At 35.4% G+C, this 26,502-nt stretch overlaps 2 protein-coding genes and 1 long non-coding RNA gene across 10 annotated transcripts in view; 2 read left to right on the top strand and 1 right to left on the bottom strand.

The window, feature by feature from the left end:
* Positions 1 to 15,955, top strand: part of LOC123873365 (kinesin light chain) — a 58,097-nt gene extending 42,142 nt beyond the window's left edge. For 3 of the 8 annotated variants that reach the window (XM_045918204.1, XM_045918202.1, XM_045918201.1), the window contains 5 exons: positions 6,631 to 6,740; positions 7,380 to 7,496; positions 8,703 to 8,717; positions 9,195 to 9,272; positions 11,183 to 13,325. In XM_045918204.1, coding sequence (XP_045774160.1) covers positions 6,631 to 6,740; positions 7,380 to 7,496; positions 8,703 to 8,717; positions 9,195 to 9,272; positions 11,183 to 11,278 — 416 coding nt within the window. In that variant the 3' untranslated portion in view covers positions 11,279 to 13,325. Of the gene's footprint in view, positions 1 to 6,630; positions 6,741 to 7,379; positions 7,497 to 8,702; positions 8,718 to 9,194; positions 9,273 to 11,182; positions 13,326 to 14,777 lie in introns of those variants that run through there. The other 5 variants (XM_045918205.1, XM_045918206.1, XM_045918203.1 and 2 more) reach the window with 5 other exon arrangements.
* LOC123873389 lies at positions 409 to 17,348 on the bottom strand. Its single transcript, XR_006797680.1, has 3 exons — positions 17,338 to 17,348; positions 15,379 to 15,381; positions 409 to 5,295 (listed from the first exon to the last, which is right to left on the bottom strand). It is a non-coding gene; the product is annotated as an uncharacterized LOC123873389 (long non-coding RNA).
* Positions 17,349 to 20,927: 3,579 nt separating this feature from the next.
* LOC123873377 (homeobox protein php-3-like) lies at positions 20,928 to 24,276 on the top strand. Its single transcript, XM_045918221.1, has 3 exons — positions 20,928 to 21,357; positions 23,373 to 23,527; positions 24,183 to 24,276. The coding sequence occupies exons 1-3, from the start codon at positions 21,087 to 21,089 to the stop codon at positions 24,261 to 24,263; spliced, it is 507 nt and encodes a 168-aa protein (XP_045774177.1). The 5' UTR covers positions 20,928 to 21,086; the 3' UTR covers positions 24,264 to 24,276.
* Positions 24,277 to 26,502: the final 2,226 nt, after the last annotated feature.

Raw genomic sequence — 26,502 nt, 5'->3', positions numbered from 1 at the left:
AGAGTTTATTCAGTAAAAATATCAGTTGCCTAATAATATATGCAGTGCGCACCTAACTTTGCTTTTTTTTTGTTCGCTTGACATTTTTCGTTTTACCGTTTCAGAATATATAACGTCATTAAATAATAAAGTGCTAAAAAAATAGCAAACACAAAATACCCCAGCACTGTGTACTGCTGAGTAATTTTGAAGAAGTGCAATACGTTACTACATTCCCATTTACGAGTATATACAGATGAAGTGTAGATATATTATTTAGTTTATAGTAAAAACATGTCAATTATACGACTTTTGCGAGTTTTCAATGAGGCGCTCAATGTGACTAATTCTGTTTTACACAATCTTTAAACTAAATGGCGGCTAAAATTTCACCTATGGCAGCGTTATCCGAGAATAAATATGCCAAGAATAAAATTATCCGCTACATTTACTCTTGGACAACTTATAATACGTTTCACCAATTTATTCATACCTTAGATAAGCTATTCTTTGAAATAGCGATTTTAAATAGTCTATGGCAGGTTTGAGTAAATCAAAAGAATGAGTAAATGTCAAAAACTGAGATTATACGTCATGAGCACGTACGATTATACGTACGAGTTTAGTTTGAATAGGTATCAGCTGTCAATTTCAGTGTTTAAATTATTGTGAGAGATTTCCATTATAAATGTATAAGAATCCGGCTTTACTCACTACTACTTCGAACTCATAGGGACTCAGCTCGCAAATGAGTCGCGGTTGAGACTTACGTCGACTGAACGTCAATGTCAGTTGTCATTGATTGTCTTGTTACTTGTCTACGTTACCATGGTTACGAGTTCGACGTCATTTTGATTTAAAACCTAGGAATAAGCCCGCTATCCCTTAAAAATCGGCGGTATTGGACTATTTTCGTATATCTTATTTATTTTTAGGTATATTTTATTTATTTGGTGAAATGAGAATTAGGTTATCTGAGAGTAACTTACGACTTTATGCTGGGTATAAAATTTATGCCAAGTTTGTGAAATTGGGCCTTAATATGACCATGATATGACACGTCTAAATATTATACATATTGCTATCTCTTCTATAATGCACCCTCCAGAAAAGGATAACGTTAGATTTAGACCTGTCTGAATTTAACTTAGTTCAGAGATTGTGTACATCAGAATTAACCATATACATTATTATGTAGACTGGGTCCTTTATATTGTATAATATAGTTCTTGTTTTCAATTGATTGTATCGAGTATATATTATTTCTTTATTGGATCTCTCAAATTGCATTTGGTTAATACTCGAATTTTTTGCGTAGTACAGTAGTATTTCTATCTTTTTTTTTGTTTAGTAGAATGTGGTAGCTGTTTATTTAAAATAAGATATTGTTCCGACTATCTCAAATCAAAACTTAGTAAGTGAAAAATGACGGATAATTTTATTAAACAAAAAGTTAAAAAAAAAAAAAAAACTTTTCCCCCTTTCTATTTTTTCATATATCTTAAGTAACTGAATTTCAGAGAAAAATCGAAGACGAAAAAATTTTATAGGCATAATTTTTTATTAAAAAAGGTTACGCTCACTTTTTTAATGCACGGATTTTATCGTCGCTGGTTATACTCTGGAGCCAATAAAAAGTAGCCTCATTATAATATGATCCATCCAAACATAAGCATTTTCAAACATATACTGCCTGATTTAAATAGCATATTCAAGTATGTGAGTTGTGAGAAATATCTAAAAATATTAATACTACTTAATATATATACAAAACCTACTTAATGTATATAAAAAAATTATAAATTAAAGTTGACATTTTTCTTATGTGTAGCTTTTCATACTGTATAGTTCTGCGTAATATTATATTTTGAAACGCTTACTACGTTTTGATTTTGGACAGTTCATATTGAATATAAATAAATAGCATGATATTTAGTTATTAAGAAATCTGCTTATGTATCGTAGTGCCAAATAGTAGGGGTTTTAATAAATATTATTATATTATATTTACAAAATATAGATATATTTTATAGAGCTTGATTATTTACATAAAAATATTTAGGCCTTCCAAAGCTCTGGTCTCCTATTTCGGATAACTCGAGCGTAAGTGGGAAAGAGTGAGTGCAATAAGTGAAATATATTCTAAATATGATATTTAGTTGACTACACATTATAAGTGCTCGCAGAGCACAAAGCATTTTCAGTTGGAAGTTATTCGACGCGTGCGCATATGAATACATATACCTACTCGTACATAACTAATTTTTAATTACTAGAAAGAAATCTACTTAGTCAGAACTCGATACTTAATACGTTTATAAAGTTTAAAAATCAATTTTCCTAAATTAAGAAATGATTGCCCATTTTAAAACAATAAACTTTTCTTTTTTCATCCGAAGTTTTATGGCAATTAAAAAATAGTCGTCTATCTTTTCAATTTTTGTCAGGCAAAGTATTTTACTTAGTCAAGGTAAAGTTCAGTTCAGTTTACTTTGGTACATTTTAGGAAAAAAGCGTAGCTGTAGGTACGTTTTTATTGATATCGTTGCAATGTGCGACATACTGTAATGTGTGTTCAACATTAATATTATACCTTAAATTATATTAAAGTTCTTCCTATAACTCATAGTTATTATTTTAAGTTACATTTACATTTTACATTCAATCTCTCTTGTCACAGCTTCATTTTTTTCATGATTAGAATTTTATAGAGGCTCATTTTTAAATTACTTGCCATTTTTCTTAAGTTAAGCTAAGTGTGCACTAGCAATAAAACTAGCTGAAGTCAGCTGTGGTGAACGTGTTAGTGTCAATTTCTGCAAATTTTAGTAACGAACAATTACAGAAATTGACTTTCTGGCTGCAAATCCAAATATACTGTCAGAACTGACTAAGTTCTGCAAGACGTATTGCTATTGGCCACTTGGCTTTAGGGCGTTTATGCACTCTTTAATATTCGATTCGTATTCGTGGTGGCCGTTATACAAAATGTACTCGTGCACTCATTTGATATGTTTGATTTTGATTTGTATTTATACGAATCCGTCAAAATACGAATCAAATGAATGTAGAAGTGCATACACATTTTGTATCACGCGGGTGGCCTTTTGAAATGTATTTTTACGAAAACAAATACGTATCAGTGCACAAACGCCCTTAGTCTAGTTTAACTTTAATTTTTTTATGTTACCGAGGTTATCGTTTTAATTGATCGATTACAGCATGGATATAAAAATAAAATCGATTGTTTCAGTAGGTACGCTTATCTACGCTTAGGTTTAGTTTAGTAATTTATAAAGACAAATCGATTTTAATTCATTTTGTATGTTATAATTCAAAGCCGAATGACTGGCGCACCGTAATTGGTCTATGCAGCTTTAGAGTTCTTATTCAAAGGCTTAACATTTGTCTTCTGCTTTTATTTTGTCCATCCTAGGATCGTATAGGCCAATCGGGGTGCACTGGTGTTTCGGCTTTGGACTGTAACATATAAAAAGAATTATTGATACCAATCTTGACTATGAAATAATCAATTTCATAGAATCAAGTTTATTTCAATACGAATTAGAGTGCAATCACTTATACCTTTACAGTAAAGGTAAAAAGTATGGTTGTGAAAAGAGTGATTAAAAAAAACGCTCTTGCCTGCGCGTTAGGGTAAGTACGCACTGTACGATTTTCACGCAGAATTCTGTGACTGAAATTGAGTGCGTCCGGCTTCATACAATTTTCATATGTCAGACATTTTGCGGGGAAAATGCTGCAGTGCGAACTTATCCTAAGCCTAATAGAACTTTTTGCAGCCAAAGTTAAGGATCGTGTTGTAAAATGTTTTATCTTTTTATATTAAATCTTAAAAATATAATAAAAATCATATGATCCACAGAGTATTCCTGAATATGTAAAATAATGTTTTTATGGTAGACTTTTATAACACGATTTCTTTTTATTGTTATGATGTAAATAGTGCCTTATTATCTTCATTATTAGAAATGTGATGGTAGAAACACATTTAAAACACGCGTCTATCGCCTCGAATCGTTTTTCTCACAAAATTAGAGAAATACTTGAAAAATTAGTATTTTTCTGTGAAATAAAAAGATCAGACATTACAAATTTTTTGCGAGACACAAAAATATTTTGTTAGTGGCCTAAACTCCATACAGTTTTATCATTCTCCTTTGCACGGATGATATAGATGTTTCAAATATGTTTCTACTATTAATCTTACATTTTACGTATTTATACAGTTAGCGTCATCTAAATAGAACTCTAACATTAAACCTGTGCAGTGGGCGATTTATCAATCTACTATCTACGGAATGAGGCACGACGGCGGTAGTGTCCGCTCCGCTGCGCTATTGGTTTGTCAGTCAGTCTTTCGATTTCTGTGCCGTATAAAACTGCACCACCCGCTACTGAAAGCAATTTCACCCTCATCACCTGGGCGATCAGTATACTTTCCCAGGTCTTTCTTTCCACACATCGTCGTTTCGCATGCAAAATCCGCTATGTAATTTTTTGGAACTTTCGTTTTTGTTGTCTTTTTAATTAGTTGTAAAAGATGCGTAGGCTTGCAAAAACCTATTCTTTAGCGTTTGTGGTACCTAGTCCAAGAGATAACCTTTTTGGCTATATAATTTTGATCTAAACATATCGCAATTTTTTTCAAAATAATTTAGATTTAATACAGTTTCTGAAAACTTGTGATTTTCCACATTGAAGAATTTTCGTACGCAGCGACGACATAATACATGAAAATTGTGGAACTAGCAGCGGTGTTCCCACTAGATTTCAACTTAGGGTTATTCTAGGGCGTATCAATAAATTTCTAAAAAGCCGACGACAACGCATTGGCGGTTCCTCTGGTGCTGCAAATGTTCATGGGCGGCGATGATCACTTAACCTCATGAGACCTGCCTGATAAAATAATATATAAATATAAAAAACTGACACTACCTACACATGGATAGACATCACCAACGTCCAGAGCTCTTTTTACGTGACGCCAACTGTAACACGTTGAGTTTGTAGAATTTTATATACATAAATACAAATAGTAAATAAATTTTTACCATAGAACTTGGCTGTTATCACTGCTGTGCGCCTTGAAACACATTGATCTGTTATTTATGTACAATATACATATTGAATGTTATTACAATATTTTAATTTTTAATACATTGATATAAAAAAATATTCAAGATTCCTTAGAAACTTCTTAGGGTAAACCATTCGTCTCAATCATGTTCATATTGTCAATCAATACAGAAACGAATCGAAAATGGCGGCGTTAATCATTCCCTATCACTTACACTTTATATCTTCGTATAGTGTGTGAGTGAGATAACATTATCTTTTATGTTAGTGCACTTAAGTTTCTTTTTGGTCGTTTTTCATGCGATTTTATATAATTGTTTTTTTTTATATCATTGAAATTATAATTTGAAAATTGTATTGTTGATTTTAATCCATCAAATAAATGAATTCGAAACGGACACTTTTACAAAAGAAATATTCATATTATTATTTTATTTACCTTATTTTAATTCCAAATGGGGTGTTTTATGTAACTTGGATGATAAAAATATTAGACCCGTTGGGTGATAATAGGTGAGTGACACAAGTTTGGATTTTTTTAACGTGTGGCACAGGTAGGAAAGGGGCCAAGTTTTAATTTTTTTGTATTTTGTTATGTTTAACTATTTTGAACAGTTTTGCAACCATCTGTCTACCTTGTGTCACACCTTCCCGACTTGTGTCACATTTTGTTAGATCTTTGACGATTAGCTTCCCATCACCATGACGTCGTTGAAAGTGAGCTTTGATAAAATGTTTGTTTAAACGTTTATAGAGAAAAATCGGTCAAGTGCAAGTCGGACTCTCAAGGAAATAGTTCCGTACCATTGTACAAAAATTGCAATCCTATTAAATTTTTTCTGATGTAACCACAAATTCACGGTTTTCAGATTTTTCACTTTACTTATGTCATAAGACATTGATATCTGCCAAATTTCATGGTTATAGGTTCTTCCCGTTCCCTTTTTTTGACGACACGACGGACAGATACCGAAGTAATCCTACAAGGGTTTCTTTTCCTTTTGTAGTTATTTTCAGTACGCCTGTTAGGCGAAGGCCTCCTCCTGTTGGTTACGTTTTTCTTAATATTTTATTTTATTACTCTTGCCATTTTCACCAGCAGAAGGGTCCTTCCTTTCCTTTTGTAGTACGGTACCCTAAAACTAAGAAAAAATTTTGTCCGATAATATTTGTGGAACAAAATATGGGAATAACCGTATGATTGCTAAACTAAGACTAACCCAATAGTACATAAAAGTACATTACATAAAGTCGTTTAAATAAATAGCGACTCTTGTTACAACGCAATAAAGTGCAATTCAGTTCGCGCAACGCTGCAGCCTAAAATCAAACAAATGCCTCTCACGTATGGGTGCGCTGCAGTAGGTACATTTCTCGGTGACCAAGTGAGCTCGGTTTGAGCCTTTATACCAGTATAAAGGCTCAAAACGGCTAGAACCCAGAGCCGTGAATCTAGTTAAAAAAAGTCTGGTATAATCGTCAAAGATCAATCTATTTTTTTTTTTATTACGTGTTCAATAGTAGGTAGTTTACGTGTTATCATGTCCGCAGGGGACAACAAGCCGATCTGGCAGGTGGCTGAGGAACGAGAAGAGAATAAGCACCTGCAGAAGGAGAATGCTCCTTATGGTGAATATGGCGGATGGCATAAGGCTGCGAAGGTAATATCTCACTCACATTACAAGTAAACGATGAATAGGATTCTCAGAATGCTAGCCGATGCCCGCGACTTCGCCCGCGTGGATTTAGGTTTTTCGAAATCCCGTGGGAACTTTGATTTTCCGGGATACAAGTAGCCTTTGTGCTAATCCAGGATATTATCTATCTCCATTCCAAATTTCAGCCAAATCCGTTTAGTAGTTTTTGCGTGAAGGTGTAACAAACATACACACGCACACACATACACACAAACTTTCGCCTTTATAATATTAGTGTGAAAGTGTGATTACGTTAACTTAAAACTAAAGCTACCAGGGATCCAAACGCGCCCAAGTCTGAGACAGCTGAGGGTGTTGTGACAGCTACATACCCGAATGACTGATCCAGTGCTTTAATGTAATTTTTTTTAATTTAAGATGTACGTGAATAAAAGATACACACATAAGTAATAGTAGTGATAAGTGACACATTTTGATTTCATAATCAGGATTTTAAGATAAATAATAAACGTGTTGAAAACTATGGTTAATGTATCGAAATACGTTTGCGTGTAGTTTGTTGTGTACTTGTTTAACATTTCAAAGAATTTACCCGATTTCCTCACTCACAGTTAGAAAAACATTTACTGTGGATAATTGCAGGTGGATTCCCCCACTGTAACCACAACGCTGAAGAACCTGGGTGCACTGTACCGACGTCAAGGGAAATACGAGGCGGCTGAGACGCTCGAGGACTGCGCGCTGCGTAGCCGGAAAGAGGTGAGTTAGTTAGTCAGTCAGTCAGTACACTTGCTCTTTGTTACTGTCTGTGGTAGCAGTATAGTTTTAAGTGACCAAAGTGAGCGCTAATTTTTATTTATTTTAATAAATAATTCAGTGATTAATAATATAATCAATCAGTTGATTGCGTACTAGAAAGTCCTAGATGTCGCGAGTCGCGACTTCGTCCGCGTGGATTTAGGTTATTTAAAAATCCCGTAGGAACTCTGTGATTTTCCAGAACAAGAAGTAGCCTTAACCGTCGTCCCCGGGATGTAATAGGCTATCTCTGTATCTTTCATCAAAATCGATTAAACGGCTGAGCCGTTAAAGCTGGCAGACATACAGACAGACGCACTTTCGCATTTACAATAGAATAGAATAGAATAGAATAGATTTTTTTTTCAAATAAACTTTTACAAGTGCTTTTGAATCGTCAAATAATTTACCACTGGTTCGGAATGCCGTTCCTACCGAGAAGAACCAGCAAGAAACTCGGCGGTTGCTCTTTTCAATTGTTCAATTTACAATAATATACAATGTGGATAACATCAGAATAAAATTGACCTGAAGTTCAGTACCACCGATTTTATTTTCGCAAGGCTTCCGCTTGGAGCGCTAATCGTAGATGCATGGACGAACATAGACAGCTCGTGTTGTGTTTGATATAGGTAAAACAAAACTTCGATTATTTCTCGATAAATATTATCATTAAAATGACTCAGTGTTCAGACATAGCGCTCAGTTTGGTTTTTGCCCAGTAATACCTAAAGCACTGACGATTTACACATGACATTTATGTCGATAGCTTGGCACGCAAAATTTCTTTTTCATCGGAAATAAATAGGTTCATTTTAAGTTATTTACTAACGTTATACAGAGATGTAAAATAGTGACCAGATTGTGTAATTTTAAGAAAGTCAGTGTTTTTAGTTATTACTTACGGTTTACTTTTTGAAAATAATAGTTTGTATTCTTTGTATACAATTTTTTAATATTTTTGTAAGTATTGATGACGTAGTTTATTTATACCTTGCATTAGTGTATTTTTTATTATTATATGAAATTCTTAGCGATACATTTATATATATACTTATGATGAAATGACATACTTAATTCTTCCACTTTTAAGAATTTTACAATATGAATATTATGTCAAATTGAACACGAAATAAAATCGGTAAAACCATCTTGCACGCTGCCTAGCATGTCTCGCCTAATGTAAGTTTATGATAATAACTTACTTAATAAAAAATATTAGGTTTAATAATAGCCTTATTGGATTTCATATTTTTGAATATAATTTATGATGATCATACAGGAAGAAAGATATATCGACAAGTGTCGGCAGACAGTTTTCTCAGAAAATGGTTGTCCTAATTAGTAGGTACAAATTGATGGCGGTTGATTTGCTATTTGTTGTAACTTCTTAGAGAAGCGTAACGGGTGACTTTATTTTACCGACTCTTCTCAGAAGAATCTGCTTTCCGAAGCGGTGTTAGAGTCATGACGTGCAGTCAAGCGTGGAGGCTTAGATGAAAGAGATGCTGTTCAATATTGAGTTCGTCTATTTTATAAGAGAATTCCCGTTTGACCGATTTCAAGAAATCGGCTTGAAATAAATCGGTTTTTTTTAGTGGAAATATGTACGGGAAATAATAATAGAGCTATGAATGAAAAGGAAAAATGCGATTTTAGGCATTGGACATGGCGAAACAGACACGCACAAGGAGTGGCCGCGGCCCGCGGGAGGCCGAACCGCGCGAACTTGAAGAGGTTAGACCCTCGACTCCACCATCCTAAGCTTTGTGCCCTGAAATCCCCTTCATTTACCCGAACCTCACTATATCTACAAGGCTACACTGCTGTGTCTTCAGGTGGCCAAGAGTTGTGTAAGAAACCCACGGATAAATTGGTTTCTTAGTTCCTTGAACCTTGTCTACCAAAGATCACCTTTTTCAGTGTAACGCTAACTGAGCGTAAACTTTTCATCATACAATGTTCGGGAAACTTATGGGCAAACGTCATACTTGACCCTACAATTTTAGCACATATAAAACTGTTAAAATTGCTTAAAAAGTTTAGATCACAAAACTAAGTTATGAAAATAAAGCCATCATTTTGACGGGGTTTCCACTCATTCTTTGCAATCTCGAACATTCGTAAGGGAATATTGGCAGTGACACTATACATAGCTTAGAATAATACGAGATATACAATAAACTATAACAATCTGTTAAGCTAAACGCGCTTACTCTTTTTTCAATAAAATTGGAGTAGCCGATTTACGAATTGTAAAAATTGAAACCGGTCTACTGGAGCTATTTTCAGAACTAGATATATTTCAATACTGAGTTCGTCTATTTTACAAGAGAACACCCGTCTGACCGATTTCAAGAAATCGGCTGGCTGGTGATAAATCATAATTTAAGTTTTTGTATGACTTGTGCAGTGCAGAACGCATTTTGTTAGAATTTAATCATAATATCAAGTAGCTAGTCGTTCAAATAATGAAACTTTTTGTTATAATGGTAAAGTAAATCAGTGCCACCGCAGATGATACCATGATCCTTGATCCAAAATCCATTATTGATATCCTATCCGTGTGCTCCCTAGGTTTCTCTGCGTTTCTTGTTATGCTTGTTCACGCGCTCAGTGCTTTTGTGTTTGTCTAGTCTAATGGTCTTCGGCACGTTTTGGTGTTGTGTTTCGTGATCGTCATTATTTAAAATTGTCTACTCAATGTTTCTAAGTCAGGATAAACCTATTTGAATAAAATAATTGTACATATTTAAGATAGTATTCTAGTCTTTGTAAAAGGTGGCAAATGAGGTACTAAGTGTTACAACGCGATCAAAGTAAGAATATGAAAGTCAGTGAGCTTGAACTGTCAACTGTCACTCAAAAAGTAGTCTTTTTCTACATTATTTAACTAATTCTTAGTATTAAAAATATATTGATCGAAAATGTATCGAATTAAAATATTTGAATTAAAACTAAGACGTCACAATATGGCGGAAAGTCATTCTTATTCTTATTTTTGTTGCTTAATAAAGTTGTCAAGTAATCGAATAGCTTACTACAATGAAATGAAAAAGTATTAAAAATTGCATAGAAATTTCAAAGTCAAATTAGGACATGCACTATAAGATATTTCAAGATTTATTGTTAGGTAAATACGTATGCTTTTTTTTAGAAACTATGTGTTTTACGTAGATGTGGTGTGAATGTGTGTGGCAGCGTCGCAATCACCAAAAAAATTATTTGGCACTATGCTTTTGAGCTTTGAAATTTCACATTATCCAAAAAATGGTTCACCTGGGCATATTTTATGAAAAAATGGTACTACATTTTAGTACACGAAACCTAACTAAATTGAAAAGATTTAAAAAGCTGTTCTTTTTCATACAGATGATATTTTGAAAAGGTTAGATTTTTTAAATCCGGTCAATTTAGATAATTTTTGCATAGTAAAAAAAAACATTTTATTTAAATCCATTAAAATAGGGTATTTTTGGTCATATAATTTATATATATATAAAATATAATATTATGTAAATAATATAAATATACTTATTTACTTATATTTTCTCGCTTCGTCATGCATTTCATTTTACACGAACACGCTTCTTTTATTTTATTTGCATATTTTTATTTAGGTTTTTCTTTTGTTTTTTGTTACATAGGGCACGAACCAGGCGAGTGAGCCCCGTATGAACCTTAAGTCGAAACTGTTCAATGCGCTAGGAATCAACACAGGCAGCAGCACGCCACACCAGTAGTCTAGACTAAGACCTAGTTTTCTAGGTTTTAATTTTAAGCACTCACTTGCTTCTATATGAACGCTCCTCGGGCCTCGCGGTGCTAGGGCGAGAGATAGTGAGCTAATCTCTAATCTCTTTGTATTTGATTTATCGATTTATATAGATAGGACCTTATAGGTAAAAAATCGCACTCATATAATCAATCTGATTTAAAAATTAGATTGATTTTGTTGACAGTTGGATGCGCGCTTTCAAACATTTGAGTAAGTTGATACATAATAATCTGTGTTATAGTAATCTCTCATCCAGCCTAGTTAAATTTTGCAAAAAAAAAACGTTTCAAAATAATAAAAAAGATACAGATTTGTTTCAATATTCAAGCGCATTTTCGTAAATCATTACGCACTATAGCATATCTATATACATCGATGGTTGGGACACGTTAGCTCATTATTATTTACGAGGATTATTCATGTCTCACACTCAAATTATGCCCGCCTATTTATATGTTTTTGTAGTAAAAATGTTTATTTTAACGCTTTTATTATTTTATATAGTTTTTAATCCACAAACATGCCTGGTATATTAATTCAGGCGATTAATATACTAATATTAAAATCATACTATCACAAATTTGCCTCTGTGGAATTCAATATGGCGGGCTTATAACTTTAGGATAATGTTAGCATGCAATATATGTAAGTTTAAGCAAAAAAATATGAAAAAATATTTAAAATATTAATATGCGAACGAGATGTGTGATATATGAAAAATATTATTGAAGCATGCATACCGTCCCGTAAGAGATGTAACATTAAGTTAATATTATAATTTAACAAACTGAGTACACCGATGGTGCAACTTTTGTGAGTATTTTAAATGTTAAATGTTTTAAGATCATGACATTTTAAATTAATGTCGAAATTTACGTATTGTATTTTAATTTTTTTACCCAAATCACTTGTTTACATACATATTGTAGTGTATATTGTTATGTGATATTACGTAAGCATTTCATTTTAAACAATACATAAAATTCGACTTTATAGGTCCTTAGGATGCCTGGCCACTGAAGCGTTGTGGAAATGTGCTTCCAATAAACCAATCAGATTATTGGTAGTTAGAATTTAATTGGTCTACTGAACACGTCTCCGCTACGCTTCAGTGGATTCCCTTATTCATACGATCTTCAAATCGTAAAACATGCAACTTGTAACAGCATACAATGACGTCAAATTTGACACTTCAAATGTGTTTAAAAGTAAAAAAAGAAAAGTTATTGTATAAAAAGTGTCAAATTTGATGGCCCAGTAGTTACGGTTTTAATACCATAGAGAATCTAGGCCCTAGATAATAGAATCTGATATCTATATTATTGCATTTATTAAATTGTGACGTATCCGATATATTTATATTAATTAATGTTTTGCATGTGAATACAATGATATTATTTTATTTTATTCTTTTACAATTTTATTATTTTATTTTTTAATTTGCTGATAATTTTATGAATACATACTTTATTTATTATTGCCGGTAAATGCATGGATGTAATTTTTATTGAGAAATTTTTCATGCGTATTTTATTTGTTCTACCAATAATAATGTTATTTTTTAATAATGTTATGCTTAAACTCATTCCAGTGTAGCGTATATGTTTTCGGTGTTAAGCTTTATGTGAGAGGTGTAGACGCGCATGGTAGAATTTATGGCCGATCGATTTTGAAATCGGTCACTTAAGAATTTCATCATGCGCGCCTAGACTTATTATAGGTAATAAAAAAATTAGTAAGTATTTTTTATAATTTCGATTTTTATTCGTACAAGGGTGCTGCTTGGGAATGTGAATTTTAATTTTACAAAACATTTTAATTATATACTTACTAGAAACACAAATTTGTTTTACGTCGTTTTATCAAATATAAATTGACTGAGGAATCTCCGTTACAAAAAAACGAACTTTTGCAAAAGTACCAAATATTAAAAAAGGAATTTGCTACCTTGTCTCAATGTCGCGGTTTCGAATGGTAATTTTTTAATTGTTAATAAATATTTATGTATCATTTGTTTTTGTTTTATTTTATTCGTCTTTTGTCTTATTTTAAAAATTAAATATGAAAGGTGAGTCTACAGTGTTATGCAATTTATAGCCCAAACTAAAACATAACTTACAAAAATAAATAAAAAAGTACACTGCACACAAAATGCATGAAAAAGCATAAAGAATCAAGATTGGAGTTTTCGCGGCTTTCGCTGTTAGATTGTTAGATGCATGTAGCATCTCAACCATTCGCTGTTTTATACATTAGCGGTCATTCATCATTGATTTTTCAAAAACTTGTTTTTTTTTGTAAATTAGCATTCCATATATGTATTTGTTTTTATTAGTTTAAGATTTCTCAATAATCTAGTATTCTGATATTCAGTCTAATAAGTGAAAAAATTCACTTAGCCCTATCTGACCATATTTTCAAAAAAATATTTTCTGGAAAAGTTCTTTTTCGGTTTTTCTTCTATTACACGGCTCAGAGTATTAAACTTTGAGCATTATTCTCGAAATTAAAAAAAAAAACTTTTTGGCAAAGGCCATAGCTAAACATGTTTTTTCTTATATAAAATTCTTATCTTGAAAGCTCTGGGTTCTAGTGCTTTCAAGTAACATGACACTTGACAAAACCATTCCTTTTATTAATTATCCCCATAAGGCAAAGGTCGAATACCATACAGCCTGTTCATATTTTTTTATAAGAATGGAGTGTAAATTGCATAACACGGGGCAGGGCTCACGCGCGGGCGCAGTGTCCCGCAGCGCGAGTTTCTCGAAACTTCGCGAGTCGTTGCGGCGCTCGTCGGTGAGGCTCTTGAACCGCCTCGCCGGCCGGCACTCCGCCCATCTGCCTCCCGATGTAGACTACACCCAATGCGATGATCCGGACAGGTTTGTTTTTTTTTTTCAATCAATATGGTAGTTAACACCTGACTGCGTAAATTAAAAAAAAAAAAAAAGTAATACAAAGCTTTTTTGAATGCAAATGAGAATAAAATTATTAATGATGTTTTTAATAGTTTGCATTTAGTTAAGTAGATAGTTTTGATAAAAAGTAAGTACCTATTTATCAAATTATTTTTTTACTGGTAAGAAACACGAAAAACTGTTACGTATATTCATTACCTACCGATCTAGGGTACGATAATTTTACGATGAAATAGCTTTATATTTTTCTAAAGAATACTCAGAAAGTATAGGTATTTATTCTGTATGTTAAGCAAGCGAATGTCGGAATTTTCGATGGTATTTTTATTTTTGTGAAGCAATATTTAACTTCACTTTTTTTCGATCTGTGAATACGCAGCCTTTTTTTGAATGATGATCGTGATGTTTATTTTTTATTAATGACCTAGATATTATAGCAGAGTAGATTCGACATTCTAAGATTTTTTTGAGTTTTTTCATATCAACTAATCTGATATTTTGAATCAAAACATTTTATTTATTTTTATTTGTTTATATCTATAGCAGCATGAAGCGCGCAAGCTCCCTGTCCGAGCTCAGTAAGCGGCCGGCGAGCCCCGCGCCGCCTGGCGGCCAGCGGTAGCTAACGGTCAACCCTAGCAGACGCCAGCTCTTCATCGGATACCTCACCACCACCCTCGTCAGGATACTGTCGCTACAGTCATGATATTGACCTTAACATTTAAATAGAACAAATTACTATTGGGTCTCTCGTCAAAATAAATGGATCTATCAGGCTAGAACCCAGAGCCGTAAAGCAAAAAAAGTAATGAAAATTCAAAATAAGAAGGCGTTAAATAATAGGTACGTCTAGTTCGTAATAACTACAATGGGTCTAATGCATCACTAGGTGACCAGACCAGACTAGACGGAAAATCATCGGTTGCCTCAAATCCTCGTGGATGCTGACGCTATAGACATGACATGATACGCTACGCTACGATGTGCAAATCTGTACTATGCCCGTCAAAATTATAGGTCTGTATGTCTCAAAATAAAGGGTATATAGGGGATCTTACTTAATAACAAGCAAATCCTTTCAAAATTGATCTCGAAATGAAACAGGCTGAAGGCTCTACGTAGGTATAACTGGCGATAAGGCGACATACTTAACGAGGTAGATAAACTTGCCTCAAAAAATGGATCTCCCTCTAAAATGATATAACAAGTCTGTTTGATAAAAGTAAAAGAGCCTGCTGAAAAAAGGTCTTTCAAAATGACAAAATAGCCGAATCTTGGCAATGAGTATGAAATTCATTTGCGACTGCTGACTAAATATTTCACATGGTAAATTATTTTTCATAGTAATAATAATAATCAATTCTGGTTACAAATACTAAACAATAGTAGGGGTTTTAAAATACACAGGTAATAAAACAATATTTTATTAACAGTAGATGTTATCGAGTTATAGCTACTATTTTACCTAAATCGTGTTTGCATTAGAAAATAAGTTTAATTTTGTATTGAAATAATCGCGTTGTCAGTATTTTGCCCAAAAGTGTACTTAATATAAGCTTATCGTGGCTTTATTAATGTGCAAAGCCTTAATTATTAGGTAATAGGAATACTAGAATATTTTAATATTTCTGAATTAATTTAAACCGCGCATGAAATCATCCATACTTAATATTATAAATGCGAAAGTGTGTCTGTCTGCTACGTTTTCACGGCCCAACCGCGCGCTGAACTGATTTTAAGGTACAGACTTGGGATACATCCCGGGGAAGGACATAGGTACTTTTTATCCCGGAAAATCAAAGAGTTCCGTTTTTTGCCATTTGGCTACGGAACCCTAAAAAGAACCGATATCGACGCGGGCGAAGCCGCGGGCATCCTCTAGTAAGTTATAAAAACCTGTCAAGTGCGAGTCGGATTCGCACACAAAGGGTTCCGTACTTGGATGAAAGAAATATATATGCGATAGGTATGCCCCGCCGCTCTCCCTTTTACCCAAAAAAGTCTCTCGGAACCTCGGCGGTTGCTCTTTTCAAATACATATTGGTGGGAAAGGGGATAATAGGTATGAACCGTTTAAAACGGTCTTTCGAAAACATGTCTAATATTCTTTTATTAAAGAAAATCAATTTTTTACGTATGTATTACGACTTAACAATTATTCATTAATGCTTTGCTACATAGGCAGTAATTTAGGTAAATGAATGAATTTCTGCGCGGTCGAGAAGTAATAGCGCGGCTTTTGTAATACATTGATCTCAGTTGATTTTATCTGAAATAAATAATATAAACCATTCAAGTGTTTTATTTTAATCAACCTACTAAATAAATTTAACCTTGCTTCTTTACCAAGTTTCGTTCAAATTGTTCTAAGTGTGGTTCAGCCTGTTCGATGAATCCATGAAGTAAGATGAACCCACGAACCTAAGTAGACCTTTTTTGAGATGTCCAATTGGTTGAGATTCGAGGCCACACTTTACCAACATTTTTTTTATTTGAGTAGCTACAAACCTCTGTACTTACATTAATTACATAACTATTATATTTGTAACTGGTGTGGGCAGATATTTCGGTGCTGATGAGAAAACCAGAGGCCGTTTAAAGTCACATTGCTTGTTATTTATGACGGGTCACTGTTATAAACGATTCGGATTCATTTTGGACGATCTTTTATTAATATTTCATTAGGTACTAAGTAGATGCCCGTGACTTCGTCCGCGTGGAATTAGTTTTTCAAAAATCCGCTGGTGTAGTAGGTACATAGTACGCGACAGGTCGACATGGCAATCAGGCTATGAGGCGGGGGACTCTGCACAGCCGCACTGCTTCCACACCAGGTTAGCCCAGAAGCTGTGCGGGGCGTCCCCACCCGATTGCCATGTCGACCTGTCGCGCCTACCTATCTATACTAATAAATAAAATTGGAGTGTCTGTCTGTAATTTCGAAATAACTACCTCATATTAAGCTCATATGGTTATATGAACGATACCAACACTGAATCACACGTTTTTAAAATTTTTGTCTGTCTGTCTGTTTGAAAAGGCTAATCTTCGGAATGGCTGAACCGATTTTGACGGGATTTTCACAGGCAAGTAGAGAATTGACCAGGGAGTAACATAGGCTACTTTTTTAACCGACTTTCAAAAAGGTAGTTGTGTTTTTCTACCTATGTACACCGAAATCTCCGAGATTTCTGAACCGATTTGCGTCATTTCTTTTGTAATCGATAGAGGAACTTTGTGACATTGTTTCATAAAAAATTTGGATTCCAACTCCTCAATCCTGATGCTGCAGAGAATCTGACCAATCCACGCGGGCGAAGCTGCGGGCATCAGGTAGTTCATAATATTTTTAGTTTTTATATTTATAATCTGGTACATTTTGTCCCCAAAGAAGTTCTGTTTAGGGACATAAATATCAGGATATTAGGTACAATGTACAACAAATTAATTATATCGCTTGGCAAAAAGCTTGGGAGTAGGTACCTAGCTAGTACCTACTTACCTAGGTACTTAGGTAGTCATAAAAGTCGGGTGCATAATTTTTATTTGGATTGTACCTATAGTACGCGACAGGTCGAGATGGCAATTGGGGACGCCCTGCACAGCCGCGCTATCCCGCACTGCGTTGGCGCGGGCGCTGTGTGGGTGTGCAGGGCGTCCCCATCTCGATTGCCTCTCGACCTGTCGGTCTCTACTATAATTGGTATCCCTACCTAATAGGGCTATAGAACCAACGACAAAAATAATAAAAATAGGCAAGCAGTTATAGGAATCTTCACAAGTATTCACCCAAGTTCAAGAGTTCCATGACAGTGCGTCACAGTTTTACAAATATATGTGACAGAAATGTGATGACGATAAGTAAACAGGAGCTGAGTGCCTAAAAAATGGACTTATGTTCGGGCAAGAGACGCAGCTGCCAAAACATGGGGACGCACGCGAGAGGTCGACAAACGAGAAATGAGAAAATTATGCCTAGGTATCACGGTAAATAAATCACGGCTAAGCAGTACGATTACCTAGTGGTGAAGTCATCGTCGAACTTCTATCCTGGGAGTCGAGGGTTCGATCCCGGGCACGCACCTCTGACTTTTCGAAGGTATTAAATATCTTAACGGTGAAGGAAAACATCGTGAGGAAACCTGCATGCCTGAGAGTTCTTCATAATTTCCTCGAAGGTGCGTGAAGTCTGCCAATCCGCACTGGGCCAGCGTGACAGACTATGGCCCTTCTCATTTTGAGAGAAGACCTGTACTCAGTAGTGCCCCGGCGATAGGTTGCTCATGATTATACTACTTATAGTTTAGATCGGCGAAGCTTAGATGTTTATAGCATAAAAGGAAGTGTCGTTCCGATGCCCTAGAAATTGCTCATTGAGTTGTACCGCCTGGTTATACACGCCATTAGATTTTCCTTTAACCTAATTATCCATATCATATAAATGCGAAAGTGTGTGTCTGTCTGTTTGCTAGCTTTTCACGGCGTGTTTGACCGATTTGACATTTGATACTGAATTACTGAGATAGCTTGCATCCCGAGAATGGGCATAGGATATCCAGGAAAATCAAAGTTTTCCACAGGATTTCTAAAAACCTAATTTCAGGCATCATTTAAATACCACGTATCACGAAAAATCGAAGAGTTCCGATGTGAGAAGTACATTGAAGTAGAGAGAAGGGAAACTATAAGTAGACACATATTGAAAAATAAAGATTTAGTTTTTTATCCCTAGGCTCAGAACTTTTCAGCCCTTCCGTTTTTTTCAAAGATCTCCCAAAGAGCAATTACATAATTATATCAGCTTGTTACTATCAAGATTAATCAAGATCAATCAAGTTTAATTCATATACTTAATAAGAATTAAGTAAATTAAGATTTAGGTGTGAAAGGGCAAGTTACACGTGTTAACCCCGTAGTGGCGACTCCCCCGGGAGTTCCCCGTCCTGTTCTTCCCACGGGCTACTTGTTGATAGAAATAGTGTTTAAATAATAACTTGCATTTACAGAGAAGAGGTGGGGTTTTTTGACCATCTTAACAGGGCTCTCTCCGTCACTTGCTTCCACTCGCTTCATACAATCGTAGTTCCAATTTCATTTGAATATTAAGCAACCAAAGTCCATGAAATTTTGCAGACATATTCTAGAAACTAATATCTGTGTCTGTGGTGTTTTAGATTTTTCTAAAAATATGTAGTTTTAAAATTACAGGGGCTCAAAGATTTGTATGTAAATTTTTAAGACCGCGTAACTTTGAAACCGAATATTTTAACAGAAATCTGGAAAACCACAGACATAGATATTAGTTTCTAGAATATGTCTGCAAAATTTCATGGACTTTGGTTGCTTAATATTCAAATAAAATTGGAACTACGATTGTATGAAGCGAGTAGAAGCGAGTGACGGAGAGAGCCCTGTTAATGATAGAAGTATACCTACTTAGTGAAAGACAAGGAGAGTGACATAATAATATATTATGCCGGACTATCAAAAAGTTCCCACGGAATTCAATAAATCCAAATCCACGCGGACGAAGTAGCGGGAATCAGCTAAGTGGTTAGTTCTAGTTATAAATTGTATACTGTGTCTTAACTAACTGACTGATGTTCAACTTCATTCCGTATCCACGTGATTTAGACTTTTTGAGAAGCAATAATGAAGAGGCTCCATGAAATATGTGCTAGATTTTAATAATTGCTACTTTTTATAATATAGATGAAATAATAATTAATAACAATATTAACAAATAGGTACCTACTATAAATAAGTACTTAAGTATAAAAATTATAAAACGAAAATGTCATCCAAATCACAGTAACGAGGCAGGGTGTCCACTACCCAGGACGCTGGCTGCGTTACCTCGTTGAATGGCCAGACTAATATGCTGACCAAGGTAACTGTCAGATTAGATTAGGTAGATTTTATTAATAGTTAGTTCTAGTTCTATATCTCTATATCTAGAAGTGGCTGGATGAGGAAGGCTGAGGACCGGGTGTGGTGGCGCTCTATAGGGAAGGCCTATGTCCAACAGTGGACGTCCACAGGCTAATGATGATGATTATGATATCTAGTTAGGTAGGTAAGATTCTACCTGAATTAGGTAAGTAAGTATTAGCAAAGAGATGAAAGTATGTAAAAATAACTGCATCATGCAATACGTAGGCACTCGAAAGTCTAATTAAGTATTACTGTCGAAAATCAACGTAAATATTTCAAAAAGACACCCCACAAAAAAACAAAGAAACTGCCATCAGACAAACGAGCGTAACTTGATAAAACAAACTACCATTAGTTATGATATTATGACCACTGTTTGATGGTCCCGCCCAACGCCCCGGACTGCTGCGCGCGCGCATCTCACTCATTACATCCTGAAATTCGGGATAGGTGGACGTGTTCTCAGTTATACATAGTTTAGAGAAGAATAGACAAAGTTTTGTGAAAGTTCTTCCGAAGTTCGAACATTATTTCTCGAATTTTTCAGTTACCAATTTTCATGATTTTAGATGTGTGAATTTTCTTTACTAAAACTTAGGTTTCATTGTGCATTTTATTTTAATATGTTTTCTAAATTAACTAAAAAAGTTTTCATAATTTTTGAGATTTAATTAAATTATATTTAACTTGTAACTGAAAATTCTGTAAGTAGTTCTTCATTGTTTTAGCTCTTAGCTTTGCAAGTTTTTAAAATTGAGTAGGTATAAACCGCAAACTTCGTACTTTTGTTAACTTGTGTATGCTTAAGTACCTACTTACTTATTTTAATAAATAGAGGTCTGTTAAAAGCTTATTCTTTTTATCCAAAAGATTTTAATAGAAAAATATATAAGGCCTGAATAGTAGGTGTAGGTAGGTATGGAGTATTTCAAAGCTAACTATTTCTTACAAAATGAGGGAACAGAAAAGCAGGATTTTCAAAATTTCGAGCCCATGATGTACCAGGAGGTTATAAACAACCAAGAATTTCCCAACTACTTCCAAATGTTGTACGACTATAGAGCTGCACCAGACCAGGGCCAGGGTCCGGAGGTGTATCCTGAGGAATGGGAGTGGCAGTGGGGAGAACCGATGCTGGTGAAGGAAGAAGATTTGGAGACAGGAGGCTCTATTGCTTTCAGTGAGGAGGGTGAGTTTTATACCTATTAGTTTGAGCTTTTAAACTATGTAGTGTGGTCCCAATTAATAATTTAAAATTTTCCGACTAGGTAGGTATGCGTGTTTTAAGTAATTAAATATCACTTGCTTTAACGGTGAAGGAAAACATCGCGAGTAAATCTGCATAGGCACCTGAGAGTTCTCCATAATGTTCTCAAAGATGTGTGAAGTTTTCCATTCATTAATTGGCCAGCGTGGTAGATTATGGCTAAACCCTTCTAATTCTGAGAGGAGACCCGAGGAGACTACCTCACTTACTAGAGCCGATGGGTTGTTGATAATGATGATGATAATAATTTAGGTAAGTAGAAGTAAGCAGGCGTACCTACCTCCTTGGTACGTACCTACTTGGTAGGTACCAAGTACCAATCTCGTAACGAGATTGGTTATATCGGAACCGAATTCGGAAGCGGAGTTTTGATTTAGTTTGTCGGAATTGAAAACGGAATCGGAGGCGGATGCAGAAGAAAAATGTTTTAAGGGCAGGTCTAAGAAAAATAAATGAGGTAGGTATTCATCAGTTATCAGAAAATCGAATTTAAAAGCAAAGCAATAGGTACTCTAGTAGTTAAACAGCAGCTCAGCATATTCAACCTCCGATATAACTTCCGATTAAAATTTATCGGAACCGAAGGTGCAAAATTAATCCGAAGTTCCGAACTTACGGAATCCTAATCAAACCTGCGAAACATCTCTACAGCGTAGCTATTGTAGCAGCCATGCAGCATTTATGATAACTGATAAATAAAAATGCCGCTACATATTATCACTTGTATTACTTGGGCTGTCTTTACAACATGTGCCTTGGTTACAATTAAAACTGTGGTAGAAAAACGAGGGCCGGAGCTTGATGCTAGACCGAGGTGTTTCGGTCCTGATGATCTGAAGTGAATTGGTTGAATGCGTTGCCCGGGGTTCGTCCAGGCCAGCAGAATATTCGAATCGTTCCGAATTCAAATTGTGTTCTCTAAGTGACAGCTGCAAAGTGTGTTGCTTTCTTCGCAGCTGCCGGTCTTAAAAGAGGCTGCATGCCTCTACATCATGCTCTATAGTAGTACGCGTCAGGACGAGATGGCAATCGGGGTGGGGAAGCCCCGCACGCTAACCCGGTGCGGGATAGCGCGGTTGACGTGTGGGTGTGCGGACGTCCCTTCGCCTCATACCCGGATTGCCATCCCAACCTGTCGCGTACTATGTATGTTATATGAGTATATATAGCTGTTGTATGAGATTTATGTCATTTTACGATCGACATAACGCCGTTGTATACTGTAGTAGCAATAGTAGGTAGGTATTAAAGACAACATCCTACTCATTAAACCCACCTGTGGATGGGAAATCATGTAAACAGAAATGGCGCCGGCGTCTAACCAGGCCATCTGATCTTCATTTACCTTGCTATACTTACTCTAGTTTGCCTTAAGATAAACAAATTGCAGAAACCTTCTCGGAGAAACGAAAAGCCAAGCATTTTTAGGATTCAGCCTATTCATGGAGGAATATTCAGGAGCCCTATTCAAGTCAATGTGCAGTCTGTCTGTCTGTCCGCGTGTCACAGGTCTCTGGCTCGTAGATTAAATAAGTTACAAACCTGTAGTATTTGATGTACGTAACCCAAAACCAAATATTGAATTAGAAATTCAGTTAAATTATTTTCGGAGGGCGCCCAAAGCTGCCGAATTTTTTTTTTCGTATCCTAGCACCATACTAGCACCCCATAAAAAGTAAATAGGTAACTAGGTATTTTAAGGTGGAGGGGACTTATTTTGTTAGATTAAGAATTTTGTTGTATTGTTGTATTTAATTAGATTATAATAGGGCTGACATGTACTTTAATGTATCAAAGCCCTTAAATAAATAAAGAAAAAAAAAAAAAAGGTGGAGGGGAAAACTGATGCCGGAATAGTGTTCCATATCCTAGCGGTTCTTATTAGGAACTCTTTTGTGCGCCGCTCTTCAATTTTTAATTTTCACTTGTATCCTCAGAGCTGCGTTCCTTGTCGTCGACGAGTCGCAAGGAGCGCACGGCGTTCAGCAAGGCGCAGATCCGCAGCCTGGAGGCGGAGTTCGCGCGCGCCAACTACCTCACGCGCCTGCGACGATACGAGATCGCCGTGGCGCTGCATCTCACTGAAAGACAGGTACGCTCACTTTATTATCTCCTCACCCTAAGGTTGCCTGGAAAAGATCGCTATTTTAGCGATAAGGCCGCCTTTTGTACATTACACTATTACACTAATAATATTATAAAGGCGAAAGTTTGTATGTGTGTGTGTGTGTGTGTGTATGTTTGTTACTTCTTCACGCAAAAACTACTGAATGGATTGGGCTGAAATTTAGAATGGAGATAGATTATACCCTGGATTAGCACATAGGCTACTTTTTATCCCGGAAAATCAAAGAGTTCCCACGGGATTTTTAAAAAACCTACATCCACGCGAACGAAGTCGCGGGCATCAGCTAGTAAATCTATAATGTTATTTATATATTACTTTGTCTTGTTGGTGTACAATAAAGAATATTATGTTATTTTTACTTTTACTTTACTTTTACGCTCGGCCTGAGAATTGGAGTAGCAACTCCGCGAAACTATTGCATACTCCATCCAAAAACCTGTCGTACTTATGACCTTTTTAGGGTCCCGACCTCAAAAGGAAAAACGACGCAGATTTCTTCATCTTAGCGGTTAGCATGAGAAACGTTCGTTGAGCAAAAACGTCTTGTACCACGTCTATATATTCTAAGTACTTTAGCTATAGACACATACCTAATAATTAAAATTTTCCCAACTTCCAGGTCAAGGTTTGGTTCCAAAATAGAAGAATGAAGTGGAAACGAACCAAGGGAGTTTCCAAGCACACAAAGAAAAAGGATTGAAGCTTATTTTATGCTGAAATTAATCATATTGAATTTATTTTAAAAATAATTTTAGTTTGCTTCAAAGATTTTCGACTAAGTATTCTTACTTTAATATCCTTATATTTTATCAAATTAAATGTAGATAATTTGAAGATGTACTTACCTAGTACCTATTGTATGTAGATAGTTACCTAAGACAAGTTACTATGTAGATATTATGTAATATTCTATATTAATGTTGAGAAATAAATTCATTTTATCAGGCACATTTTTAGTATTTTTAATTCCAAGCCAAGCAGTGATAGCCTCATGGTTAAGGGCCGGCGCACATATAGTGGAGCGCAGCGCAGAGCATGCCCGCGAAATTTTTCTTATCGCGTGACACATTACGCGAATTTCTACCAGAGAATACGCGAGCACGCGCGGGACTGCGCGCGGATCCGCACGGATGCACAATTGATTTTAGATATTATTTCAATGAGGACAATGTCGATAATATTTTGACTGTGAAAAATGCTCTGCTCTGCGCTTTGCTATATGTGGGCCGGCCCTAAGACGTCTGCCTCCTACGTGGCGAGACGCAGCGCAGAACATTTTTTACAGCCAAACCATTATCGACTTTGCGTACATTGAAATAATATTGAAAATTACTTGACACTTCTGATCGGACCATCTCTTTTACTCACGGCGATTATTAGTGGCCAATTAATTTTCGATATTATTTTAGCGCGAGTTAAGTCGGCAATGATTTGGCAGTGAAAAATGCTCTGCGCTGTGCTTCGCCAGATGAGCGCCGGCTCTAAGGGTGAGATCTATAAACCGCACTCAGACTTTGCTTAGACTTAAGCCAGAGTTAAAACGAGACAGATGTATATCTCCCACATAAATCTGTCTCGTTTTAACTCAATCTTAAGTCTGAGCAAAGTCAAAGTGCGCTTTATAAATCTCACCCTAAGGTTGAAACCTATAGAGCGAACTTTGACTTTGCTTAGACTTAAGTTTCAGTTAAAACGAGACAGATTATGTCAGCGGTATAGCGCTGTCTCGTTTCAACAGTGTATTAAGTCTGAGTAAAGTCATAGTGCGCTCTATAGATTTCAGCTTAAGAATAATAAAATGTCTTTCTTTGGCGAGCGACATTTTAAAAAGAAAGAAAGGAAAACAAAAATTTCAGGACAGGATATGTTTATTAGACAAATTCATAACCTCGGCCACTACCCACATCTGGTGCCGGCCGCGAAAACTAACATAATGTAAACTATATAACACACTATCTTTGGAAGAACCTAAACATCCGGGCTGCACGCCTCACGCGCTTGTTCGAAATCTGCGAGACAGGAATTAAAAAAAAAAACAATTCTCGTTGAAACTTCCAAACACTAAACCACTTTTCATGCAGCGTCGCTTCGTAGAGACGTATTTCGTACGTTTACACTTCCATCGTGGATTTTACATCTTACCAACATTGTTAGAATTCGAGCCCCGAAACACTGTAGTGTTAAACTAAAATAGTTCTTAACCGCCTTGCTTTAAAGCTCAAGTTTGGCCATGCTTCGACAAACAGCGCTCCAAACGGAAACGTTGCGAAATTAAATTTGGTCGGTAAAAATTTCAAAATGGCCGCCATGAATATGAATATAGTGTTATTAGGCGTACATGGTAAGGAACCCTTCGTGAGCGAGCCTGACTCGTGCTTGACCGATTTTTTTTTAGTGATTAAATCAAGAACGTTTAGGTTCATTTTACATTGACGTTGTGTCGATGCTCAAATTGTATTAAGGTTGGTGACATGGAAGATCTCATACAAGCACCTTTTATATGAAAGCAGCATGCAAGCGTACAGTAAGCGTAGAACGACGAAAACGTATCAATGAAGCGACGCTAAATGGATTTTGGCGCTAAAATATTATTTATATAACAATTCTTGCATATTAAGGCGAAGACTTCTCGATATTCAATAATCGTAAACAATTGCGTGTGGTCATATTTTCATTTCATAATAACTATGATTACAATATTAATTCATTTATACACAGTTCGTAATAAGAAAATAGTCACTCGTAAATCATAATTGTCAATATCTGACCATATGAGCTGACCGTAACATTATTGTGGTCATCGGCCAGAATTGTTAAGTCACTATTCTCTTAAAGTTAATTAAATATCTAAATGTCATATTTATATACAGAGATTATAAAGATTATAAAGCCTTCACTTAATATATAAACATGATTGCTTTTATCTCACAATACAATGT

The sequence above is a fragment of the Maniola jurtina genome, chromosome 16 (genome assembly GCF_905333055.1).
Source record: "Maniola jurtina chromosome 16, ilManJurt1.1, whole genome shotgun sequence".
NCBI lineage: Eukaryota > Metazoa > Arthropoda > Insecta > Lepidoptera > Nymphalidae > Maniola > Maniola jurtina.
Note: the sequence above shows the minus strand (reverse complement) of the source record. Positions and strands in the feature narration are given on the sequence as shown.